Below are 21,365 nucleotides of genomic sequence, written 5' to 3'. Positions count from 1 at the left end.
TTAAGACTAATGAACCAAATCTGTTTTATCCCTGGGCACATATCACTTTGGATTCTTAATAAATATTGGCCTACCTAGTTGTAGCTGTGATCTGAACTGTGCTGCACTGAGTCCAAACTAAACAGAGGGGTGCACCTGTGTAGCATCTGCAAACTAACAAGCAAACTATCACAGAATGTAACTAAAAGAAAAGTTGCTGCAGGCAGGATTCAGTAGCCTATATGTGGATCAGTTTGCATGTGAAATGTCTTCGAGACATTGACTTGGCCCTTGATTCTTATTTATCAGTGTAGCCCTTAATTAAACTAAATTTGACACCCCTGGTCTCTGTTTTAATTAAATAATTCAGGTCTGAAAATGAGACAAGGGTTTCTTACAGTGTTTTCTTTTTCTTGTTCAGGAGGCACTCCAGGCAGCAGACCGAGCCAGTAAATACAAAGAGGAAAATCGTCAAATCCTGAAAGAGAGCATTGAGGTTGCTCCTTTCACTGCTAAAATCCAGCGCTCCACTGACCCTGTGATGGATAGGGACAGAGAGAGAAGTAGAGATCCAAGCTTTTCTATTCGGATACCAGGTCTTCCCTCACCAAGCCTCAAGACTGGCCACACCCTCCCTCATACCGTGCAGTCAGAAAAGAGCAACTATTACACCACACTGTCTAACAGCGTAGTGAATGAGCCTCCAAGACTCTACCCCTCCAAGGATGTCAGTTCTTACTATGAGAAAGTGTCGATTGGAGCCCCAGGGGTTGTAGCCAGTGTTGGGGCCTCTGTACAAAGCTCAGGAGCTCTGTCAGTGGGCAGCTACAGCTCCAGTTCCAAAAACTCACTCTCCAAGCCCCCTCCCCTGATTAAGCACCAGCCAGAGGGAGGAGAAGGTTTAGCAGGAAAAATCACTGAGCAGCTTAGCCAGCAGGTGACCCTCATCCAACCACAGCATCAGCACCACACAAGCGTAGACAGGATAGACCATCGCAGCTCTGCTATTTCTCCTCCTTCCTCGTTATCCTCCTCTTCATCCTCAGCCTCTAACCATCACCATCACCACCATCAGCAGCAGCAGCAGCAGCAACAACAGCTCAGGGCAATGCCATCTCTCCACCGAGCACCTGTCTTCCATCCACCCACACAGCACGCGCTGGAACGCAAAGAGGCTGTAGAGAGAGAAAGAGCAGCTCATGGTGGACGCCTGTCTCCACCAACCCTCACACCGATTCAGCCAGTTAGCTTACTTGTAACTGGTAGCAAAACATCAGCAGAGCAGCAGAAGCCCCCTACATTGCTGCCGGAGCTCAGGGACATCAAAGGTCATGGAGCTGTCATCACCTCTGTGGCCTCTGCCATCCCCAGGGAGATTCTGACTTTGTCAACAGATGGGCGCAAAGGCAGAGAGATGATAGAGGAAAGAGGAGGGGTGTGCTCTGGAGATAAAGGGTTGTCAAAAAAGCCCCAATCAGCAATGGCATCAGTCATTGTACGATCATCTATGAATTACGACAGTCCTGTTGGTGCTAAGAAAACTGGTGCTGTTATCCATAAAGAGCTCCCCCAGGGGAGGTTCTACACATCCAAGCTTCAGGAGGAATGTCCTAGACTAGTGGAGGGTTTTACAGAACCTGCAGCAGGTAGGGTTATTCAACACAACTCGAACCTGGATGATATCTGTGTCCAGTATAACAAGACGTCTATGCGTGGTGTGCCAGGACCTATGGGAGCTGGTGTTACAAACTCCGTGTGCAGGACTGCCATTTCAGTCTCATCAACTTATGGATTGCAGAGTAAAAGTGGGACAGCTACTTCTGAGCCAGTGTACTCAGCCTCAGCCCGGGGTGAGTTTGCAGCCCTTAAAACTGGCATTGGTGGCCAGATGCTCAGCCATATAGGACCAGAGACAGAGAAAGACCTGCAGGAGGACTTTGGCGCACACACATCTCCAGGGGTGTCTATGACTCCTACTAGTGTAGCAGGAGGACCTCACCCTGGCCCAAGCCTTACCCAAACACCTAGCTCAATTTCTGGCTCTAGCCAGCCTTATGCCCCTTCTTTTGTCCACCTCAAGAAGCACAAAGCTGCTTTAGCTGCAGCACAGTCCAGAAGCAACCTACCTACCCCTCCCACATCAGTCACAACTGGAAATTCTTCCTTAACTGTGGATTCAGTTGAGAAAACCCCAGTTCCCAGCTCCCCTCCTCCACCCTCTACTAATCAAGCCTCCTCATTGCTGGCTGATAGCAGTAGCAATAGTTCGGCAAGCAGGAGCACAACACCAGGCAAGTCCAGCCCACTGCTTAACGGCCAGTCCCTGGGATCAGCCTCAACAAGCTGCGCACAGTCCAGTAACTACCACAAGCTGAAAAAAGCCTGGTTAACCCGACACTCTGAGGAGGACAGGAACACAGCTACTACTACATGCTCAAGTATTAAGGTGGAAAAAATTCCTAGCACCACTACCACAAGTAACACCACAGCTATGTCAGAAATGATCAAGCCCTGTACAGTTAATCTCAGTGCCTCCACCTCCAATGAGGTGGAGATGAGCAAAGAAATTGGAAGCAAAGGTGAGAGGGAGAGACAACTGGAGGAAAAGGTGGTAGGAGGACCAGGAGGAGGAGGTGGGGAAGAGAAAAAAGTGGTGCCTTTATCAAGGAGGGGGAACAAACGTGCATATGAGTCTGGTTCAGAGAGTGGTGGAGATGATTCTGACACCAGTGAGAGCAAGATGGAGGGCCGAGCCAAGCGTCAACCTAAACCAACCTACAAGAAGAAGCAGAATGACATGGCCAAGAAGAAAGGAGACAATGAAAAAGAGGAAGATGACTTGAAGCCCAACAATATCTTCAGATCAGCCCGAGAGAAGACTAAACTCAAACTTGCCAGCAGCAGTAAGTTTGTGATATTAAGGTGTAGCATTGGCAGGCTTCTCTCATTTTTCTTGGCAGAATGTTTAAAATATTAATTGCAGGATAAGAGAGCATGTCACCCAATGCAGAGTAATTATGTACAACCTTGGATATGCATTTTTTGTTCTTAAGTACATTCAGTTTAAAACTACAATAATAGAAGAATAAAGGCCAGCCGTGTGTCATTTAAGTGTGTTAAATGAACTATGAGGGTAAAATAGGCCCTTTAACCAACAAATAACCAAATGATAAGTGTTTGAAGGGTCTTTTTTATCTGGTGTATTTTCTCTGTTTCTTGTGCTGAGCAACTCTTTGTTAATCTCAAAATTAAGTCTAGTTATTAATGACTTAATAATGTGCACACTAGATGGGATCCCACGCTCTGTGCTTAAGGACTGGAGGAAAGTGAAGAAGCTGAAGCAGACAGGGGAGTCCTTCCTGCAGGATGATTCGTGTTCAGAAATTGGACCCAACCTGCAGAAATGTAGGGAGTGCAGGGTGGTCCGCAACAAGAAAGGCGAGGAGCCGGCTCACTCCCCTGTCTTCTGTCGTTTCTACTATTTCAGACGGTAAAGCTCTCACTCTTCTAACAGTAATCTTAATTACTGGGTGGTTTTTGATTTCCAATTCTTGCTATTTGTATCTGTGTGCGGGGTCCAGTTTATGCACATTAATGCAGATTTACATTAATTTAATACATTTTTTGTGTTGATGGTTCACATTCATGGTTTTAAGTGCCTCTGGTATGAGCACCACTGGGATCTTAAAATGCCACATTTGCGCAGATTTAACTGAAATGTAAGCCTATCAAGGTAACCTTAAATGTTAGATTTGAACCTTTTTCTCTCAGCTAATCTCTCTAGTTTCCTCTCTGCTTATGGTTTGTGTATACATATGTAATAGCTTGCTAATAATGTGTCCTACAGTATGCACAGGTGTAGGTTTTGTTTGAAGCAGGAGATCTGGGTGTCAGACACTTTATTTCTTCCATTTTAGTTAATATGAATCAGGTTAATTTACTCTCCTTTCTTGCTTCTTTTTTTGTTTGCTTTGTCTGGTTGCCGACATGAAGAGTGTAACGTGTTAACAGTTCTGTCTGCTATCAGGCTACTTTTGTGCCTTATAACTTGAAAGGAAACCAGCTTTAATGTGAATGTTGTTTGTCAGTTTATGAAGTCTTGGATTTTAGTAATGGATTTCAGCTCCAATTCAAAACTATATGTACTGCTTCTTGCCACAACGTCGAAAGTAATGTTGTCTGAGTAAGTAATGCTGTACCAGTTTTTCTTAGAATATTACAAATTCTTTCATGTTTTTATTGGGGGACCAAATTTGTTTGTTCTCCATCCTTTCCTGAAATCTACACATGGAGGTCTGTACTGCTTCTTATTATGCACACACATTTACTGCAAATGCACAGCACATACATAATTAAGTTGGCTAAGGAGTTGCAGCATGTGCAGTCTGGGGTCTAACAGGGTAAATCTTCCAGAGGATTTTTTTTTTTGTTTTTGTTCTATAATCGTCCGCTCACTGACCTACTGCAGAAATGCTGCTGCACCCCCCCCCCCCCCCCCCCCCCCCCCACCATCTCTCTCTCTGACTCTCTCTCTGGGAGTCCATCCAGCTTCTCTGACTTTACTCTTGACTGTGTCATTTAAGGACACCAAAAACAAGGTGGATTTATCCAGGGAGTAATGGAGCCATTCGGTCTCTTACTGCCAGTTAAGGAGTTACTTGCATATCTCTATATGAATGTTATATACTAAATAATATACCTCATATATTATGAAGAATCAGTGTATTTAAACAGTGTAAGGACTGCTTGGAAATACAGAGGCATTAGGAAAAAGAGGACTGGAAAATTTTGAGATCAAAAGGCAAAGTTTTAAATATGCTTATGGGGTGCCTGTAGCTCAGTAGGTAGAGCAGGTCACCTACTGATTGGAAGGTCAGCGGTTCAATTCCTACTGCAGGCCTGGTATCCTGCAGTAGTATCCTGGGGCAAGGTACTTAACCCCAAGTTGCTTTCCGACGCAACCGTCGGAGTATGAATGTGAGTGAATGTTAGATAATTAAAGCACTTAGCTTAATTAATCATGGAAGTGCTTGTATGAATGGGTGTGCATGGGTAAATGTGAGTGCTCATACTGAGTAGAAAAGCGCTATATAAGAACTAGTCCATTTACTTCTCACACTCACTGTAAAAGAGGATTTCTCTCATCATGAGACAAGTTTGGGCATTTCTCTATAGTCTCCATGTTTCTTCTCATCCAGGCTTTCCTACAGTAAAAATGGAGTCATCCGGATGGATGGCTTCTCCACTCCAGACCAGTTTGATGATGAGGCCCTCAGCTTGTGGGTCCCTGGGGCAATGGAGGAGAGCCACCTGGACCAAACTACAGCCAAGTATATCCTAAGCTTCATAGGAGACAAGTTCTGTCAGATGGTTGCAACTGAGAATACTGCAGCCAGCTGGATTAAAAAGGATGGTAAGTTGCCTCAAAAATGGCATTACATTTTTGATTAACACAGCTTATTGTGTCTTCACACGGAACCTGTATTGTGTGTTTAAGCCAAGCTGGCGTGGAAGCGAGCAGTGAGAGGAGTGAGGGAGATGTGTGACGCATGTGAAGCAACACTTTTCAACATCCACTGGGTCTGTCAGAAATGTGGCTTTGTTGTCTGCCTCGACTGCTACAAGGCCAAAGAAAGAAAGAGCTCCAAAGGTCAGTGTGACTGTTTGGACAGTTTACTGGACACTGAAAACAAACAAACATAAAAGCAACAAAAGTTGGAGACATAAGCATAAACTTTGAACTGGAACATAATCTGAGCGATACTTCCTTCAGTATATTAATTCCAATGTATTTTTCCTAATACACTAACACTGTGTTTGTGTTGTGTTCACTGTGCAACCTGTTTCTTACTGTGATCAGATAAAGAGCTATACGGATGGCTGAAGTGTGTTAAAGGCCAGCCCCACGATCACAAACACCTCATGCCAACCCAGATCATCCCTGGTTCAGGTGCAGTATCTCTGTATTTGTCTTCTTTACACTACATTTCATAGTATTGTCTGTTTCCCAGCTGTATTATTATCTTCTTTATTTTTGGTGAAGTGCTCAGTCTGTTGACAGTCATCTTGTTACTGAAGTTGGTCACAGGCCAGCTTTTTAGTAATGTCTTTTTTTGTGGAATGATGAAATTCAGCTCCATTTATTTATGTTTCAGTGCTGACAGAGCTGGTGACATCCATGCACTCCCTCAGAGAAAAACACAGTGTTAAGTCTCACTGTCCCTGTAACAGCAAACAGAATCTCCTCACCAAACTACCTGCCACCAACGGAGTCTCACAGGTACCACACACACTATTCCAGTTGATGGGCTATGACATTGTAGATTACTGGTAATGATCTTCAGACTCTCTCTTTTTTCCCCCAAGAAAAAACAAACTGCTGTTGGGATTTACTGAAGAGGGAGTGTTGTTGTGATTGAAACAAGCAGGCAGATTTTCGTGGCTGGCTTTATTAGATATTCATTTCTAGGCATTCAGGCGGATGTTGCTCTTATATCAAAAATAAATAAACCCAGGTGGAAATCACAAAAAGTAGCTGAGGGAAAAATGATGCTGTAGTTGTAACGTGAGAACTGTCATCTACACTTATAGTCCACTTGCATCATACTGCTCTATGCTCTGATTTTAAGGTTAGAGCCCACCTGCAGAGTCACAATTAAGTAAACCACTCCAACAGCTTGAGGACAAAGGGAATTGTGTATCTGATCTCTAGCTCTCTTTGATAGACTATATATTTCCTGTGCAAAAATAATTATGAATCTGGGTGGTTTGTGGTGTATGTATTTTGTGGCCAGGTAGACTTGTTACAAAATAAATTGTATGGAGTTTGAGCATTTTAATCCTTTCTTACTTTTAAGAAACAAGCAAACAAAAAACCCAAAAACTTTGATTTGCTTACTGTTCAGATAAAGTGACATTTTTTCTTTCATCCTCTGACTGAAAGCTTTGTGGGTTTTTTTTTTTTTTAAGTTAAGTTAATCTAACTTTGTCTTTTTCTGCCAGGTTCTGCAAAATGTTCTAAACCACAGCAACAAGCTGTCCCTGGTGAAAGCTGAGCCAGGCTCTCTGCAGAACTCTGACCTAGGAGGAACGAAGGCAGAAACTAATGGAGGAGGTGGTGGAGGAAGCAGTCCAGGCAACGATGCTGGAAGTGCTCCCGTCACCCCACCAGAGTCCCAGTCACCATTACACTTCCTGGCAGACTTGGCAGAGCAGAAATCCAGGGAAGAAAAGAAAGGTGAGAGGAACAGAAGGTCAGGAATCAGTATTAATTTTATAATTTACCCAGTGGATCGTCACTTCACCAAGAACGTTTAGATTTAAACTTCTCAGAAATATTTTGCTGAACCTCTAGTTTTGCTCCCTTCTCTTTTTCTAACAGAAAACAAAGAGTCAGTGCTGCTGGATAAAACTGTGAAGGAAGACAAGGAAGAGGACAGCCTGGAAGTCCTGCAGCAGTGTAAAACCCCCTCATTGGGTAACAGTACAGAGCAGGGCTCCACACTCAGAGATCTTCTCACCAGTACAGCAGGAAAGCTGAAGCTGGGTTCTACTGATGCAGGAATAGCCTTTGCACCGGTTTACTCCACTGCTTCACAGGTACACACACCAACATACTCATGCTGTATTAAGTGATTAAACATTAAACATTTGGAATGAATAAGCACTTTAAGTAAAATACAGTAAATCTCATACATGAAGCAATAACATTAGACCTACGGTGCTGTGCAAAAGTCTTGAGCCACCACTCATTTCTTCATATTTTGCTTCCAAGGAGCCAGATTGATTAGAGCGGTCTTGAGCAGTAGTTCTCCAGTCTTTCTGAAAATCTTTTAAAGTTTTTCTTTTAACTGATTTTCAGTCCAGTGCTTATACCTAAACATTTTCAGAGGAATGTTTTTTCTTTTTTTGTTTTATTAATCCACTTAATACTGACCTGTTGCACCTAAAGGAACTTCAGGGGATAAACCAGTGTTGTCTACACATAACAGACAACCTAGCAACAAACCAATTTTAAATTGTATCTTTGGGCACTTCATTAATAACAGCCTGTCACAAAAACACATAATTTGTTCCTGTTTCTTTGGTTGAGTCCACGAAAAATACCAAAGATCAGTTTGACAGACATAAAGTAGTATTTTTGCACCAACAAGGTGAATTCCAAATAGTTGTTATCTGAAAACCTGGCAAATCTCTGCATGGTGTGCCAAGATATGCCTTAAAAAAATCTGAGGAAACTGGACAAATGTAGGACAAAAGACCAGCAGAATCTGGAAGTTTTGTCCATAAGAAATAGGAAGAAATCAAGCAAAGTCCTAACATAGGACCTGAGACATAGCTCTGGCCTTTCTTGATCCATCTACAGTTCACTACACCATCACCATAAACTGGCTCAGTGGAAGGGTAACTGTCAAGGGAAACGGGGAGAAAAGGCTGAGGTATGCCAAATTACACAAGAACTATACTGAAAATCGGTGGTAACTGGTCTTATAGAGTAATGAATCAAAATGTAAAAATGCTTTGTTCAAAGCATTGTCCATATGTACGCAAGAGGTCAGGAGAGAGGTACAGCAGTGAGCCATCTGTAAAACACAGTGCAGGCTCTGTCAAGGTTTGGGGCTGTATTTTAGTCAGTGGTATTAGGGATCAAAACAGATGAAAAGTACCATCAGATTTTATAATGCCTTCCAAATGAAGTTGGAAGTCTGAATTTCCAAATTCCCAGTTGGAATTTTCATCTGGAACGCCCCCTCAACTCAGATTTCCAAATCGGAAAGACTGACTAGCCTCACCAACCCCAGGGTAACAATTCAAGATGGCAGCAATGAACATAAACAGTAGTAAAACTGTAAAACTTTTAATCTGTACCACCACTGCTGTGTGTTTGTGACTCGCTAAATAAGCTATGCATTGACCACTGATCAGGCTCTGTCCATAAACGTGCTGCAGCGGTGTTTTTAACTGGGAAAAAAAAAGTATTGTTTTGTATTACTTGTAATGCACAAATTGTTCTCCCTATGAAGCAAAACAAATCCTGTTTTTTCTCGCTTTTCTGATTTTACTACTGGAACACACTCAACTCAGAAATATGGGTGATTCTCTCACTTTTTTTCTATAGACTGGGAAGGGTGGACGGACCATGCCCAATATTCTTGATGACATCATTGCTTCAGTAGTAGAGAATAAAATCCCCGCCAGTCGCCAGAACATTACCACCAAGTTGTCAATAAAGCAAGAGCCGATCACCCTGACCAACAGTAGCAACAATCCTGCCCCAGCTGTTATTGAGAATGCCAAGCCAGAGAAGAAAAAGCCAGCGCCTTTTACTGCAGCAGAATCGGAGGACTTAACCAGCCAGTATCCAGACATTCCCCACTGCTGGTTGAACAACAGACAATTACTGTGGCTCAGAGATCACCGCAACCAGAACAACTGGAAGCTCTTCAGAGAGTGCTGGAAACTAGGACAGGTACACATCTGTGTTACAGCAAGTAGAAGTAGCAGTACTCTGATAAAAATTATGCGTGAAATGTTGAGATGCAAATGCAGTTTATGTCTTGTGTGTTTGTGTAGCCTGTGTTGGTGTCAGGGATCCATAAGCGACTGAATGCCAGTCTGTGGAAGGCTGACTCCTTCAACCAGGAGTTTGCAGACCATCAGGGAGATCTCCTGAACTGTAAAGACCAGGTGGTCTCTAACTCTGGGATCAAGGAATTCTGGGATGGATTTGAAGACATCACCAGTAAGTTCAGTTCCATTTAGTTTAATGATAACTAATATAAGAATAAGAATAGCTTTATTGATCCCACAGGGAAATTCATATTTCATAATATGGTAAACAGTCTGTGATTGAGTCTGACTGGATCTGTCGTACCTGTTCAGAGCGACCAAAGTCGAAAGATGGAGAACCCATGGTCTACAGACTAAAGGATTGGCCGTCTGGAGAAGAGTTCATGGCCCTCATGCCTTCAAGGTAAACTTATCCATCGCCTCTTTTTCAGTGTTACACCTGTGCTGTTGAATCTCAGACTGCATTTTATAAATAGAGGTCTGAAGATGCATAAACTACTCAGTAGGGACTATGACGCCATCTAAACAAAAATATTTATTGCAGATATGATGACTTGATGAAGAACCTCCCTCTGCCAGAGTACTCTGATCCAGAAGGGAACCTCAACCTGGCCTCTCACCTGCCTTCGTTCTTTGTCAGGCCAGATCTTGGACCAAGACTCTGCTGTGCCTACGGTAAGAAACACATGATAGCAATTATTTCTGTCTGGCAACATTTCCTTATTTCATATTTTTTTTCTTGATACATGAATATCTGTGTGTGTGTTTGTGTGTGAGTGTGAGTTTGGTGTGGAAAAATAGGTTCATAAAAATGAACCTATTTTTAGTTTCACAGCTTAATGGAGTGGGTGGGTGTGTCAATGTAGCATCCACATCCACAGTTGGAGGCGAGGTTTGCCAGAAGAACAGTACATTGTCATAAATTCCTTCTAGAAGCAAGTCTTGCCACAATCGTTTCTCTCATTGTAGGAGTAGCTGCATCTCAGGACCAGGACTTTGGGACTGCAAACCTCCATGTGGAAGTTTCCGATGTGGTCTCTGTTCTGGTCTATGTTGGAATAGCCAAAGGCAATGGAGTCTTGTCCAAAACTGGTAAGACTTAGTGGAATGAGTTAAGTCAACTATTTAGAAATTGTATGGACTAACAAGAGTGGTGTTGTGTGTGTAATGCCTTTACTGTTGTCAGTTTATATGAACAGTTTTTTTCATACCTGATTCAGCAGGAAATGAAACATGATGAGTTAATAGGTGGTTTCTTTACTGCTCTGTATTATGTCTTATATTAAAGGATTGCTATTTTTGACAGTTGAAAAAAGCAATCAGGGATTGATATATTGTTTACTGACTAAAGCAAGGCTTGGTTAATGTCTTTCTGAAGGCGTGTTGAAGCGTCTGGAGGAGGAAGATCTAGATGAGGGGGTTCGAAGGAGACTGAAAGACTCCAGTGAAACACCTGGGGCGCTGTGGCACATCTACCTCAACAGAGACATGGACAAAGTCAGAGACTTCCTGCACAAGGTCAGCACTCACATAGAAATTCTTAATAATAGTAACAAGTGGCTCAAAATGAAATGTAGTGAATTTCAGTGCAACCCTGTTCTCACAAACCCTTTTCTCCTTCTTCAACCACAACCTCAGGTCTGTAAGGAGCAGAGGTTGGACATTTCACTGGACCAGGATCCCATCAGAGAGCATGGCTGGTACCTGAGCAGGAAGCAGCGCCAGCGGCTGTTGGATGAGCATGGAGTTCAGGGCTGGACAGTAGTTCAATTCCTGGGAGACTCTGTCCTTATACCTGCAGGGGCCATGCATCAGGTATTACACACACACACACACACACACACACACACACACACACACACACAGATCAATATCAGTAAGGAAAATATTTTTCTCCTATCAAGCTGTGATGTTTACTGGTTGTATTTTTGTTCTGTAAATTGCAAAGGCAGCTCTCTGTTTGAGACCCTGCAATAAATTGTCTGCAAGATGTTGTTTATCTTTAATTATATTTGAATCCTATGGACAAGGCTAAACTAACAATGGCTGAATCTGCAAATACTGCCATACTGAAATGTGCCTATGTTTTTCCTCTGGTCCACACAGATCTGCATTGTTGTTAGTTAGTTCTATAAGTGAGACGTGTCAGATATGTTTTTAATGCTCAAAATTGGGTCAAAACTGGTACAAGAAGGGCTCCGACCCAGCCCAGTAGATAGCTTTACAAAGAATTGTTTTGTGACGTCATTAAAAATTACAGTTTTTCAAAACTTGCAGTGAACATGTAGCAGTAGTAGACTTACTGAATGTGGAAAAAACGTTCATTGTTGATGAACTCAAGACATCTCATGCTGTGAATGGTTCTATTTGCAGTAATTCGTCTAAAAGTTTCCAGAATGTATTTGTAGCTGGAGGGAAAATGTATTTTTATGATTTCACTGGTTTGGCCTGTTTGGCTTGTGTGTAGCTCATGAACCTTGAGCCCTCTGCAGTTGTTTCAGCTTTCTACCTGGAAGCAACATCCCCACATTTTTTCAGTAACACCTGCAAAACTGTGAGGTCATAGTAAACAATCTTGGGCTAAATCAATGAGAAGCATTTGGGAGAATTTTAAAATACAGTAAGTCAACTTTTGATTGTAACTACTCTAGAGTGCAAGTTGAATACGATTTTACTTTCATCTAATCAAAATAGCAAGTGAGTAAATAGCAGCTAGAAAACAATGAATAAATCACTGATGTTTAATTAAAAAAAAAAAAACAATTCTAACAAATTTGATACAGCAGAAATTTGATACAGACACTCAACAAATCTGTCAAACTGGTAGTAGGTGGCTCCTTTGTGAATGTGTGATGCTTGGCAAAATTCAGAAAATAAATAAATAGAGGAAGTGTTTAAAAACTTATGACCAGTGAGCTTGGAGCTGAGACCACAGACAGAGTGGGAGGTCAGTAAGTATTGAGGCACAATAAAATGCTGTTCTTTTAATGGATTTGTTGCGATTAAAAAAAAGGTTCAACCTGATAGTTGAATCCTTTTTGCCAATTTTGTTGCACTGCACATTTTTAGTCTTTTAATAGAATGTGCATTATCCAAAGGACATAATTTGTGACATCTACTGATGCACTATATTGCCAAAACTATTCGCTTGTCTTTCCTCACGCATATGAACTTGAGTGACATCCCATTCATATATTTAATATGATGTCGGCCTACCCATTGCCGCTATAACAACTTCAACTCTTCTGGAAAGGCTTTTCCACGAGGTTTAGGAGTGTGCTTATGGAATTTTTGACCATTCTTCCGAAAGTGCATTTGTGACACTGATGTTGGACGAGAAGGCCTGGCTCGCAGTTTCCGCTCTAATTCATCCCAAAGGCGTTCTCTCAGGTTGAGGTCAGGACTCTGTGCAGGCCAGTCAAGTTCTTCCACATCAAACTCTCCCATCCATGTCTTTATGGAGTGTGCAGTCATGATGGAACAGGAAGCAGCCATCCCCAAACTGTTCCCACAAAGTTGGGAGCGTGAAATAGTCCAAAACAGGGGTCACCAACCTTTTTGAAACTGAGAGCTACTTCATGGGTACTGAGTCATACAAAGGGCACCAGTTTGACACGCTCTTCTGAAATAACAAATTTACTCAGTTTGCCTTTAGTTATACATTATCAATAATGATTAATGATACTCATCTATGAGAAGACACTGATCATGTTAATGGTTTCTCCCAATAATTAGCAATGAAAACAAGGTGGGAAACATATCAATATTCAGCACTTTATCTCTTTTAATCTCAGTAATTGTCACATTTTTAGATAATCACTTACATCACTACATTTCATAGGAAAAATGTCCAATTTTCACTAGCCATTCACAAACATTTTTTTAGCAAATCATGAACTATGTTGCACCATGTTTCAAAAAGTTATTATGTAATGTTAAAGAAAAATCAACTTACATATTTTTAAATAAATCTTGTCACATTTTGAACTCATGACCAAATCTGCTGCATTTTTAACAAAATTATAACTTATATGTCATGAACACACTTTTAAATTGAACACAATTCCTCAATATTTTAATTAAACTTTGCCATGACACTGCCATGTTGCCACTAACATCTGGCATTGGTTTCTTTATTAGTGAGAAGACTGGCATTGCATGCTGTTCACCAGTGCACTGTAATCTGGTGTGTAACTTGAAACTGCAACTGTGAGTGCATCTTTCAGATGTGCATCAGTGAGGCATGTTCTGTGTTTGTTCTTGATGAAGTTCATGTCAGAAAACGCTGATTCACAGAGATAGGTTGAACCAAACAGGCTGGCAACCTTCATAGCTGCTGTGCATACACCACTGTACTTCTCTGTGTCAACAAGGGACCAAAAGTTTGGTGCAGTCTGGTAAACTTTGAGGTGTAGGTCATTTTGCAATGTTATGATTTCCATCTCCACCTGTCCAGCATCCAAGTTGAATGTTGCACTTAGTTTCTCAGCAAAGTATGTTGTGTCCACATTCATGAAAGGATTGGAAATGAATGACACACATGGCTCAAGCTGATCAAGATCACAAAACCTATTCTCAAACTCTTGCCCAAGTCTGTTTATGACTTCACAGTACTTTTCTGCAACTTTGTCAAATGTGTCAGATGCAGAAGCATTGTTTTTCAGCACCAACTGCACAGAGGGAAAGTGCAGCACTTTTTTTCTCTGTAAATCCACAGAGAAAATGTTCATCTTGGCTTTAAATGCATTTAAAGCACTTATCATATCAACAACAGTTTTACCTTTGCCTTGCAGCTCGCAGTTCAAGACGTTTAGTTTCCCAGTAATGTCCGTCAAAAATGCAAGGTCAAGGGTCCACTCTGTGTCTTCTAGCAGTGAGACGTCTTCGCCTTTGGGCTGCATGAACTCTTTGATTTCACCCAAAAGTGACAAAAAACGAAATAAAACTCGTCCTCTGCTGAGCCATCGGATTTCTGTGTGTAGCAGCAGTTCACCATATTCAGCTGACATCTCCTCCAATAGCACCTTGAAAATCCTGTGCTGTTTAGCTTTGGAGCGGATGTTGTTAATTATTTTTACAACGGGAGTCATCACGTGCTCAAAGCCGATCACTTTTGCACATAACGCCTGCTGGTGAATGACACAGTGATAATGCAGAAATGTTGGGAAGTCTGGGTCACCTTTACAGTGAGCGATGAAACCTGTATGTCGGCCGATCATAGCAGGAGCCCCGTCTGTTGTCACCGCCACCAGTTTTTCCAATGCTACCTTCTTCTGCACGAAAAACTCCTTCAGCGTGTTATAAATGTCAACTCCCCTCGTAGTTGTCTTTAAGGGCAGTAGTGTCAGGAGTTCTTCTCTTGTGGAGAAATCTTCAAACACCATCCGGATGAAGACCAATAGCTGCGCTGTACTGCTGCCGTCCACGGACTCGTCGCACTGGATGCTAAACCACCTGCACTTTGCCAGATCCCGGTCCAGCTGATCGGCCAGGTTACCAGACATAGCTGACACTCGTCTAGCCATCGTAGATGCCCCCAGTTGGACGTCGGAGAGAGTACAGATTAGATCGGTTCCATTTTTGTCGTCTTTAAGTACAGTGTTAGCTATTATCATCATTGCTTCTTTGACAACTGCTCCATCTGAAAATGCCTTCTTCTTCTTGATCAGAAAATGTGTAGCTCTGAACGAGGCTTCGGTTGCTTTTAGTGACTTTTTTCCCGCCCTCGTGAAAAAAGATTGTTGCTTACCCAAAGCTGCCTTTAGCTCACTGGCTTTTTCTGCACGTAGTGCGCTTCCCGGTGGGTAGTTAGCATGGTAATTTTTGTGACACGTAGTGAAATGTCTCTCAATATTGTGCCGCTTTGCCGTCGCTACGGTCGCCCCACAAATGAGACACACGCAGGTTTCTTTCACAACCGTAAAAAAGAACTCCTTCTCCCATTCCTCGTTAAAGTGATAAGTTTTCTTTCTTTTTTCAGCCATATTTTTGGGGAAAGAAACTGCACTCAGCGCCCATCTTCGCTGTGTCCGCTAGCCTACGTTCCATTAGCACTGGTTTTGTCATGCGCACAATACTGACCATTGAATTAGAACTAGAGTAAGTCAGAGTTCACCCTAACTTTTCTAAACGTCATGTATAATGAGGATATTTTTAAGATACTGTCATTTTTAAAGCTATATAAATGCAAGTGTGATTATAAAAAAGAATAGCAACAGAATAAAAATTTTTTTAGACACAGCTCACTAGTGAGTTGTGCTATTTTTAGAACGGGCCTGCGGGCGACTCATGTGGTCCTTGCGGGCGACCAGGTGCCCGCGGGCACCGTGTTGGTGAGCCCTGGTCCAAAATGTCGTGGTATGCTGAAGCATTAAGAGTTTCTTTCACTAGAACTAAGGGGCCGAGCCCAACTCCTGAAGGACAACCTCACACCATAATCCTCCCTCCACCAAACTTTACACTTGGCACAACGAGTTCAGACAAGTACCATTCTCATGGCAACCACCAAACCCAGATTCGTACATCAGATTGTCAGATGGAGAGGCATGATTCGTTACTCCAGAGAACACGTCTCCACTGCTCTAGAGCCCAGCGGCGGCGTGCTTTACACCAGTGGTCCCCAACCTTTTTTGAGCCGCGGACCGGTTTAGTGTTAGAAAATATTTCCACGGACCGGCTTTTAAGGTGTGGCGAATAAATACGTCAAAATAAATGATACAACCATAACCAAGTGTGATATTTTCTACGTATAATAATAAAAAACGGGAATCCACTTTGTATTCGTATGCAACTCTATCAGCAGCGTTCTCGTAACATCCCGCCTCAACATGAATAACAGGCTCTCTGCCCACAGCGCTCCCTGGTCAGCTGTTAGAGCCATGGTAAAACATGCCTTCAAAATAAGATACACCGCAAAAACAAATACAGTAGAAATCACCTCAGTCGGATTCAAATGGCCCAGTTTGGGGTCTATTATCGAATTTCGCTGCAATGGCTTCTGCTTCATCTATGAATTTGCTTCTGCAAATTTTATAATCTGAAATTTTACTCGTAAGTGCAAGTTTGTAGCTTACACTTGCCACGATTGTCCCCGGTGAAATGAACTGATATAAACACTAAAACAATTTACAGGCGTTGTTAGTGTGTGTGTAGTTGTGCACGAACGAGCCGATGCATGGAAGTGGGCGGACAGGAGCTGAGGAGGGTTTTAGCGCTAAACTCATCCAGTTTATGCGATCACATTTAACTGGAAATTTATTACAATGGGACCAGATTTTTCATCCGAGGTAGGTGAATATCCGACGGATTTATGTGATGATTTTATTGGAATTAATGTTAGGAAAAATCAGGACCTGCAGATGCCATCCAACTAGAGCGAAAACCCGATTTGTGCGACTTCGACTTAGGTGATTTTTACTGTATAAAGCGCATGAAAAATACAACTCACCATAACACTGAATCAGTGTAAGCCCCCTGAGCTTGTTTCTCTGATACTCATTTTTGCTGGCTTCTGGTTTGACTGGGTTCGGCCGATTTCACATGGAGCGTGGCTGCAGAGCCGCGGTGTCAAGCGCTGGAGAGTCAGTTTGATGGCTGGGTCTACCTCACTGCTATCCCCGGTGTTGATAAATAAAAATGGTAAATGGACTAGTTCTTACATAGCGCTTTTCTACTCTTGTTGAGCACTCAAAAATTTAAAGAAGCGTTATGTAGGTCAACCAACCGATTTCGTTAGACAGGCCTGAAGCTTCTGGGTTTAATTTTAGCGGTGACGTATCATGTGAGCAGAAACGTCTTGACACGTCAAGAGGAAGTCATGGAGGGAAGTAACGGAGCGAATCCGCCCATTTTTCAAAATAAAATATAGTTTAGGCGCAGATAATAAGTAAAACGGAAATAATTTAAGTTATTTATTCTTTATGTGCGGCCCGGTACCAAATGTCCCACGGCCCGGTACCGGTCCACGGCCCGGGGGTTGGGGACCTCTGCTTTACACCACCTTATCCAACATGCATTGTGCTTGGTGATGTCAGGCTTGGATGCAGCTGCTCTGTCATGGAAACACATCCAAAACTCTACGCACTGTTCTTGAGCTAATCTGAAGGCCATATGAAGTTTGCAGGTCTGTAGTGAGCTCTGCGCACTATGCACCTCAATGTCCGCTGACCCTGCTCTCATACCCAATCACTTCCACTTTGTTAAAATTCCACTTAACAGTTGGCATATTTAGTATCAAGGAAATTTCAAAACTGGACTTGTTGCACAGGTCGTGTCCTGTCGTGGTACCACACTGGAATTCACTGAGCTCCTGAGAGCGACCCATTCTTTCACAAATGTTTGTAGAAGCAGTTTGCATACCCAGGTGCTTGGTTTTATACACCTGTGGCCATGGAAGGGATTGAACACTTGAATTCAATGATTTGGATGAGTGAGTGAAACCTTTGGCAATATAGCATATGTTTTACAATTCAAACTGAGTACAGTATATTTTGCATTTCTAATCCACCTTTCGTACTATTTGTACAAGATTACAATTACACGTTATTTTATGGCAGCCATTTTCTGCTATATTTATTATCAGTTTGTTTGAATGATTTGTCACATGGGATTCTGTGTCGTTCTAAATGTCCTTTCTCATTCCTGTGCATTAGGTCCAAAATCTCCACAGCTGTGTTCAAGTCATCAATGACTTTGTGTCTCCTGAGCACGTGGACAACTCCTTCCACCTGACCCAGGAGCTACGGCCCAACAAAGAGGAGGTCAACTATGAAGACAAGCTGCAGGTGATACACCACACATCAAAAAGACAGTTAAAAGCCTTCTTTTTTTTTCCGCTTCAGAATTGTTCTCAGTATGTTAGACAGTACAGCAGTCTCATTGTGGCTGTGCAACTTAAAGCTTTGTTGCCTTGACAGTTAGACTCTATCCTCCATATGACCCACAGTCTGGTTTTCTGTAGCATTTGTGTTTAAAATAACAAAAAAGACTGGCAGAGTGAGTCATCATTGATGCTCTCTGGACATGGAGTCCCTCTGTCCTACAGGATCCACACACACATATTCATCTATACGGAGGATTGTAATGTGAGTCACCATCCACGTGTGTGTGTGTGTGTGTGTGTGTGTGTGTGTGTGTGTGTGTGTGTGTGTGTGTGTGTGTGTGTGTGTGTGTATACGTGTTCCTACAGGCTGAAGGGAAGGAAAAACTTCCTCTCCCTGGTTCCACTCTTTGTAGCAACGAGCAGCTCATGAATGGAGGCAGAACATACAGATGCTAATTTAAAAACATGCAGATTTTCTCGTTCTTTCTCTGGTAATAGATCGCTCAAAGATGATGCACAGACTCTATTTTTGTTTTACTAGTCCTTTAAGCAGTATTGCAAAATGATTTTTTTTTTTAGACCTCATGGCTGAACAAAATCTACTAATGAACTTGATAGCTTTAAGTAATATGTTCTATGCAAATCTTACATACATAAAAGATACATGTAGCCACTGTGACACCACACACTGGATTTGGACTTCAGTGTTCGCCCTTTGGCTGTCACCATGTTACTTTTTGGTACTGGAAATGGGAGATTGGAGTGCAACAAGCTAACAAGCTGCATTCATAAACTGTACAGGTATAGAAACAGGCACAGATGTGTGCTGATTATATGGTAAATGGACTAGTATTTATTTTATATTTATTTTTGTGCTTTTCTAGTTGGAGAAAAGTACTTTTTTTTTTAACTACAAACCACATTCACACAGATTCACACAGTGTTCTTTGTAACAATCACAGGCATGCACACTTGATAGATGCAGTGGAGGCAGTTTGAGGTTCAGTATCTTGCCTAAGGGCACCTTGACATGTGGACTGGAGGAGCTGGAGAACCACTGACCTTCCTATTAGTAGATGACCTGCTCTATTTTCTGAATCACTTCCACTAAGTAGTTAGAAGTGCTAAGTAACAGACTAAAAAAACTGGAATTGTCACTTATCAAAACTGAAACACAAAGGTCTTGGATGGTCTGTAGCACATAGATGAACTCTAGATGAAGCTTAGCAGATCGCTATTGGCCACTGCTCCCTGTGTTAAGACACCTGCCAAACAGTCATGCCTCCAACTTTGAAATTATCCACAGAGGAACTACAATTTCATGTTGACTTTTAACAACATGAAAGCAATTTTTGTTAAATAAATGGAAGCAGTCCAGCAGTTGACACTCTTGCGTCTCTATCTTTCCCTTCAGGTGAAGAACATCCTGTACCATTGTGTGAAGGAGGCAGTGAGCTCCCTGAAAACAAGCGGCTCTGAGAAAGACGAGGAGCACAACTCATGATGTCCTCTCAGCTTCAGCCTTCTACAGATGCAACTCCCATCAGTAACTCATCCTCGCCACACCCTCCTCCTCTTTGCGTGGAGGTCTGCGTCTCATGACCACAATAAATGGCTAAGTCAAAGCTGGTCATGTGATCCAGAGGACCTCACAGTGTGAACCGCACTCATGTCACACATCCAGTGGCCAGTAAAAGGCACAGCTACCTTTTTCATCATCCCAAACCTTTAGTGCCAAGAGGAGACTAAGTGAAGAGCAGCAAGCAGCTGGGCTGACTGGGATGAAAGCTCCACAGGTTCCTAACATGGAGTGAAGGAAGAAAGAAACGGAGGTGGCATGCTGACTGGGAGCCTTCTTAAAGCCAGTCTGATGGCGTGAAACAGTACTACAAACCTCCAATGGGGAAAAAAAAACTGAACTCTGTTGCATCCAGCTGAGATGCAGTTTCCATGGAGGCTCAGACTGTCTTGTAAGCAGCAGTGATGGTGGAGCCACTGAGAGACATGCTGACCCCCTGCTGTCCTCACCGCTTTGGGATCATAAAGGCAGGAGCTTTAATCTGTGGCAGCAGCTCACACAGCATTTTGGACAGAAGATTTTGCTGATCACAACAGCATCACCAGCAGCATCAGGATCTAAACTGACATCTCTGATGTTTTCAAAAGGAAATAAAAAAGAGATTTTGGGGGGGAGCAGGTGGAAACCAGAGATCTCAGATGTTTCAGTCAGTAGCCTCTGCTGCTCCCTTGTTTGTTGTTCCTTCCTGTTTGTTATTGTCCCTTTTTTTCTAGTTTTGTTGTGCTTTTGTCCTGGGATTTCTTTTTCAGCTAACCTTGTTTTATTTCCTCTGTGAAGATGTATTTATTTTATAGCTCTATTAAAATGCAATGTTATTGAAACAAAATGCATTATGTAAATGTGAGTTGTACAGTTTTCTTTTGCTATGTTTTTCAGTTGTAATACGGCTCTACTGTGATGGACACACACACACACACATGCGCACACACACGCGCGCGCGCGCGCACATACACACACACCAGCTAATGCCTGTACTTTGGGAAATGTTGACGCTCTACAGTCCTCATGCCATAAATACATTTTCTGAAAATGACCTGCCAAACTATTGTAGACTGTGTAAAGTTGTATTATGTAAAGAAAAATAAAACAAAATGGCTTATACACGTCAGCATTTTATGAAAAAAAAAGTATTTGCTGTAAAATTGAGACATTTACAAAAAAGATGTAATTTATTTAATAAAAGAATTGTCTTGTTTTTGTTAAGATTTACTATGGTGACCTTTTGAAGTTAAAAAATAAAATAAAGAAAAAATGAACTATAATATGTGTATATATATATATATATATATATATATATATATATATATATATATATATATATATATATATATATATATATATATATATATATATGGATGTACATATATATATATATATATGTACATCCACTGAGGTATTTTTTTAAAACATGGCTTG

At 42.0% G+C, this 21,365-nt stretch overlaps 1 protein-coding gene across 3 annotated transcripts in view; it reads left to right on the top strand.

Annotated features, from left to right (window-relative positions):
* jmjd1cb (jumonji domain containing 1Cb) overlaps positions 1 to 20,636 on the top strand; it is an 88,753-nt gene extending 68,117 nt beyond the window's left edge. For 2 of the 3 annotated variants that reach the window (XM_030755869.1, XM_030755868.1), the window contains exons 14-30: positions 401 to 2,882; positions 3,268 to 3,469; positions 5,178 to 5,392; positions 5,477 to 5,629; positions 5,840 to 5,929; positions 6,135 to 6,259; positions 6,982 to 7,216; positions 7,361 to 7,578; positions 9,098 to 9,448; positions 9,553 to 9,721; positions 9,862 to 9,952; positions 10,094 to 10,224; positions 10,519 to 10,641; positions 10,928 to 11,067; positions 11,188 to 11,364; positions 18,201 to 18,332; positions 19,785 to 20,636. In XM_030755869.1, coding sequence (XP_030611729.1) covers positions 401 to 2,882; positions 3,268 to 3,469; positions 5,178 to 5,392; positions 5,477 to 5,629; positions 5,840 to 5,929; positions 6,135 to 6,259; positions 6,982 to 7,216; positions 7,361 to 7,578; positions 9,098 to 9,448; positions 9,553 to 9,721; positions 9,862 to 9,952; positions 10,094 to 10,224; positions 10,519 to 10,641; positions 10,928 to 11,067; positions 11,188 to 11,364; positions 18,201 to 18,332; positions 19,785 to 19,874 — 5,124 coding nt within the window. In that variant the 3' untranslated portion in view covers positions 19,875 to 20,636. Of the gene's footprint in view, positions 1 to 400; positions 2,883 to 3,267; positions 3,470 to 5,177; positions 5,393 to 5,476; positions 5,630 to 5,839; positions 5,930 to 6,134; positions 6,260 to 6,981; positions 7,233 to 7,360; positions 7,579 to 9,097; positions 9,449 to 9,552; positions 9,722 to 9,861; positions 9,953 to 10,093; positions 10,225 to 10,518; positions 10,642 to 10,927; positions 11,068 to 11,187; positions 11,365 to 18,200; positions 18,333 to 19,784 lie in introns of those variants that run through there. The other variant, XM_030755870.1, reaches the window with a different exon arrangement.
* Positions 20,637 to 21,365: the final 729 nt, after the last annotated feature.

Source organism: Archocentrus centrarchus, chromosome 19 (genome assembly GCF_007364275.1).
Source record: "Archocentrus centrarchus isolate MPI-CPG fArcCen1 chromosome 19, fArcCen1, whole genome shotgun sequence".
NCBI lineage: Eukaryota > Metazoa > Chordata > Actinopteri > Cichliformes > Cichlidae > Archocentrus > Archocentrus centrarchus.
Note: the sequence above shows the minus strand (reverse complement) of the source record. Positions and strands in the feature narration are given on the sequence as shown.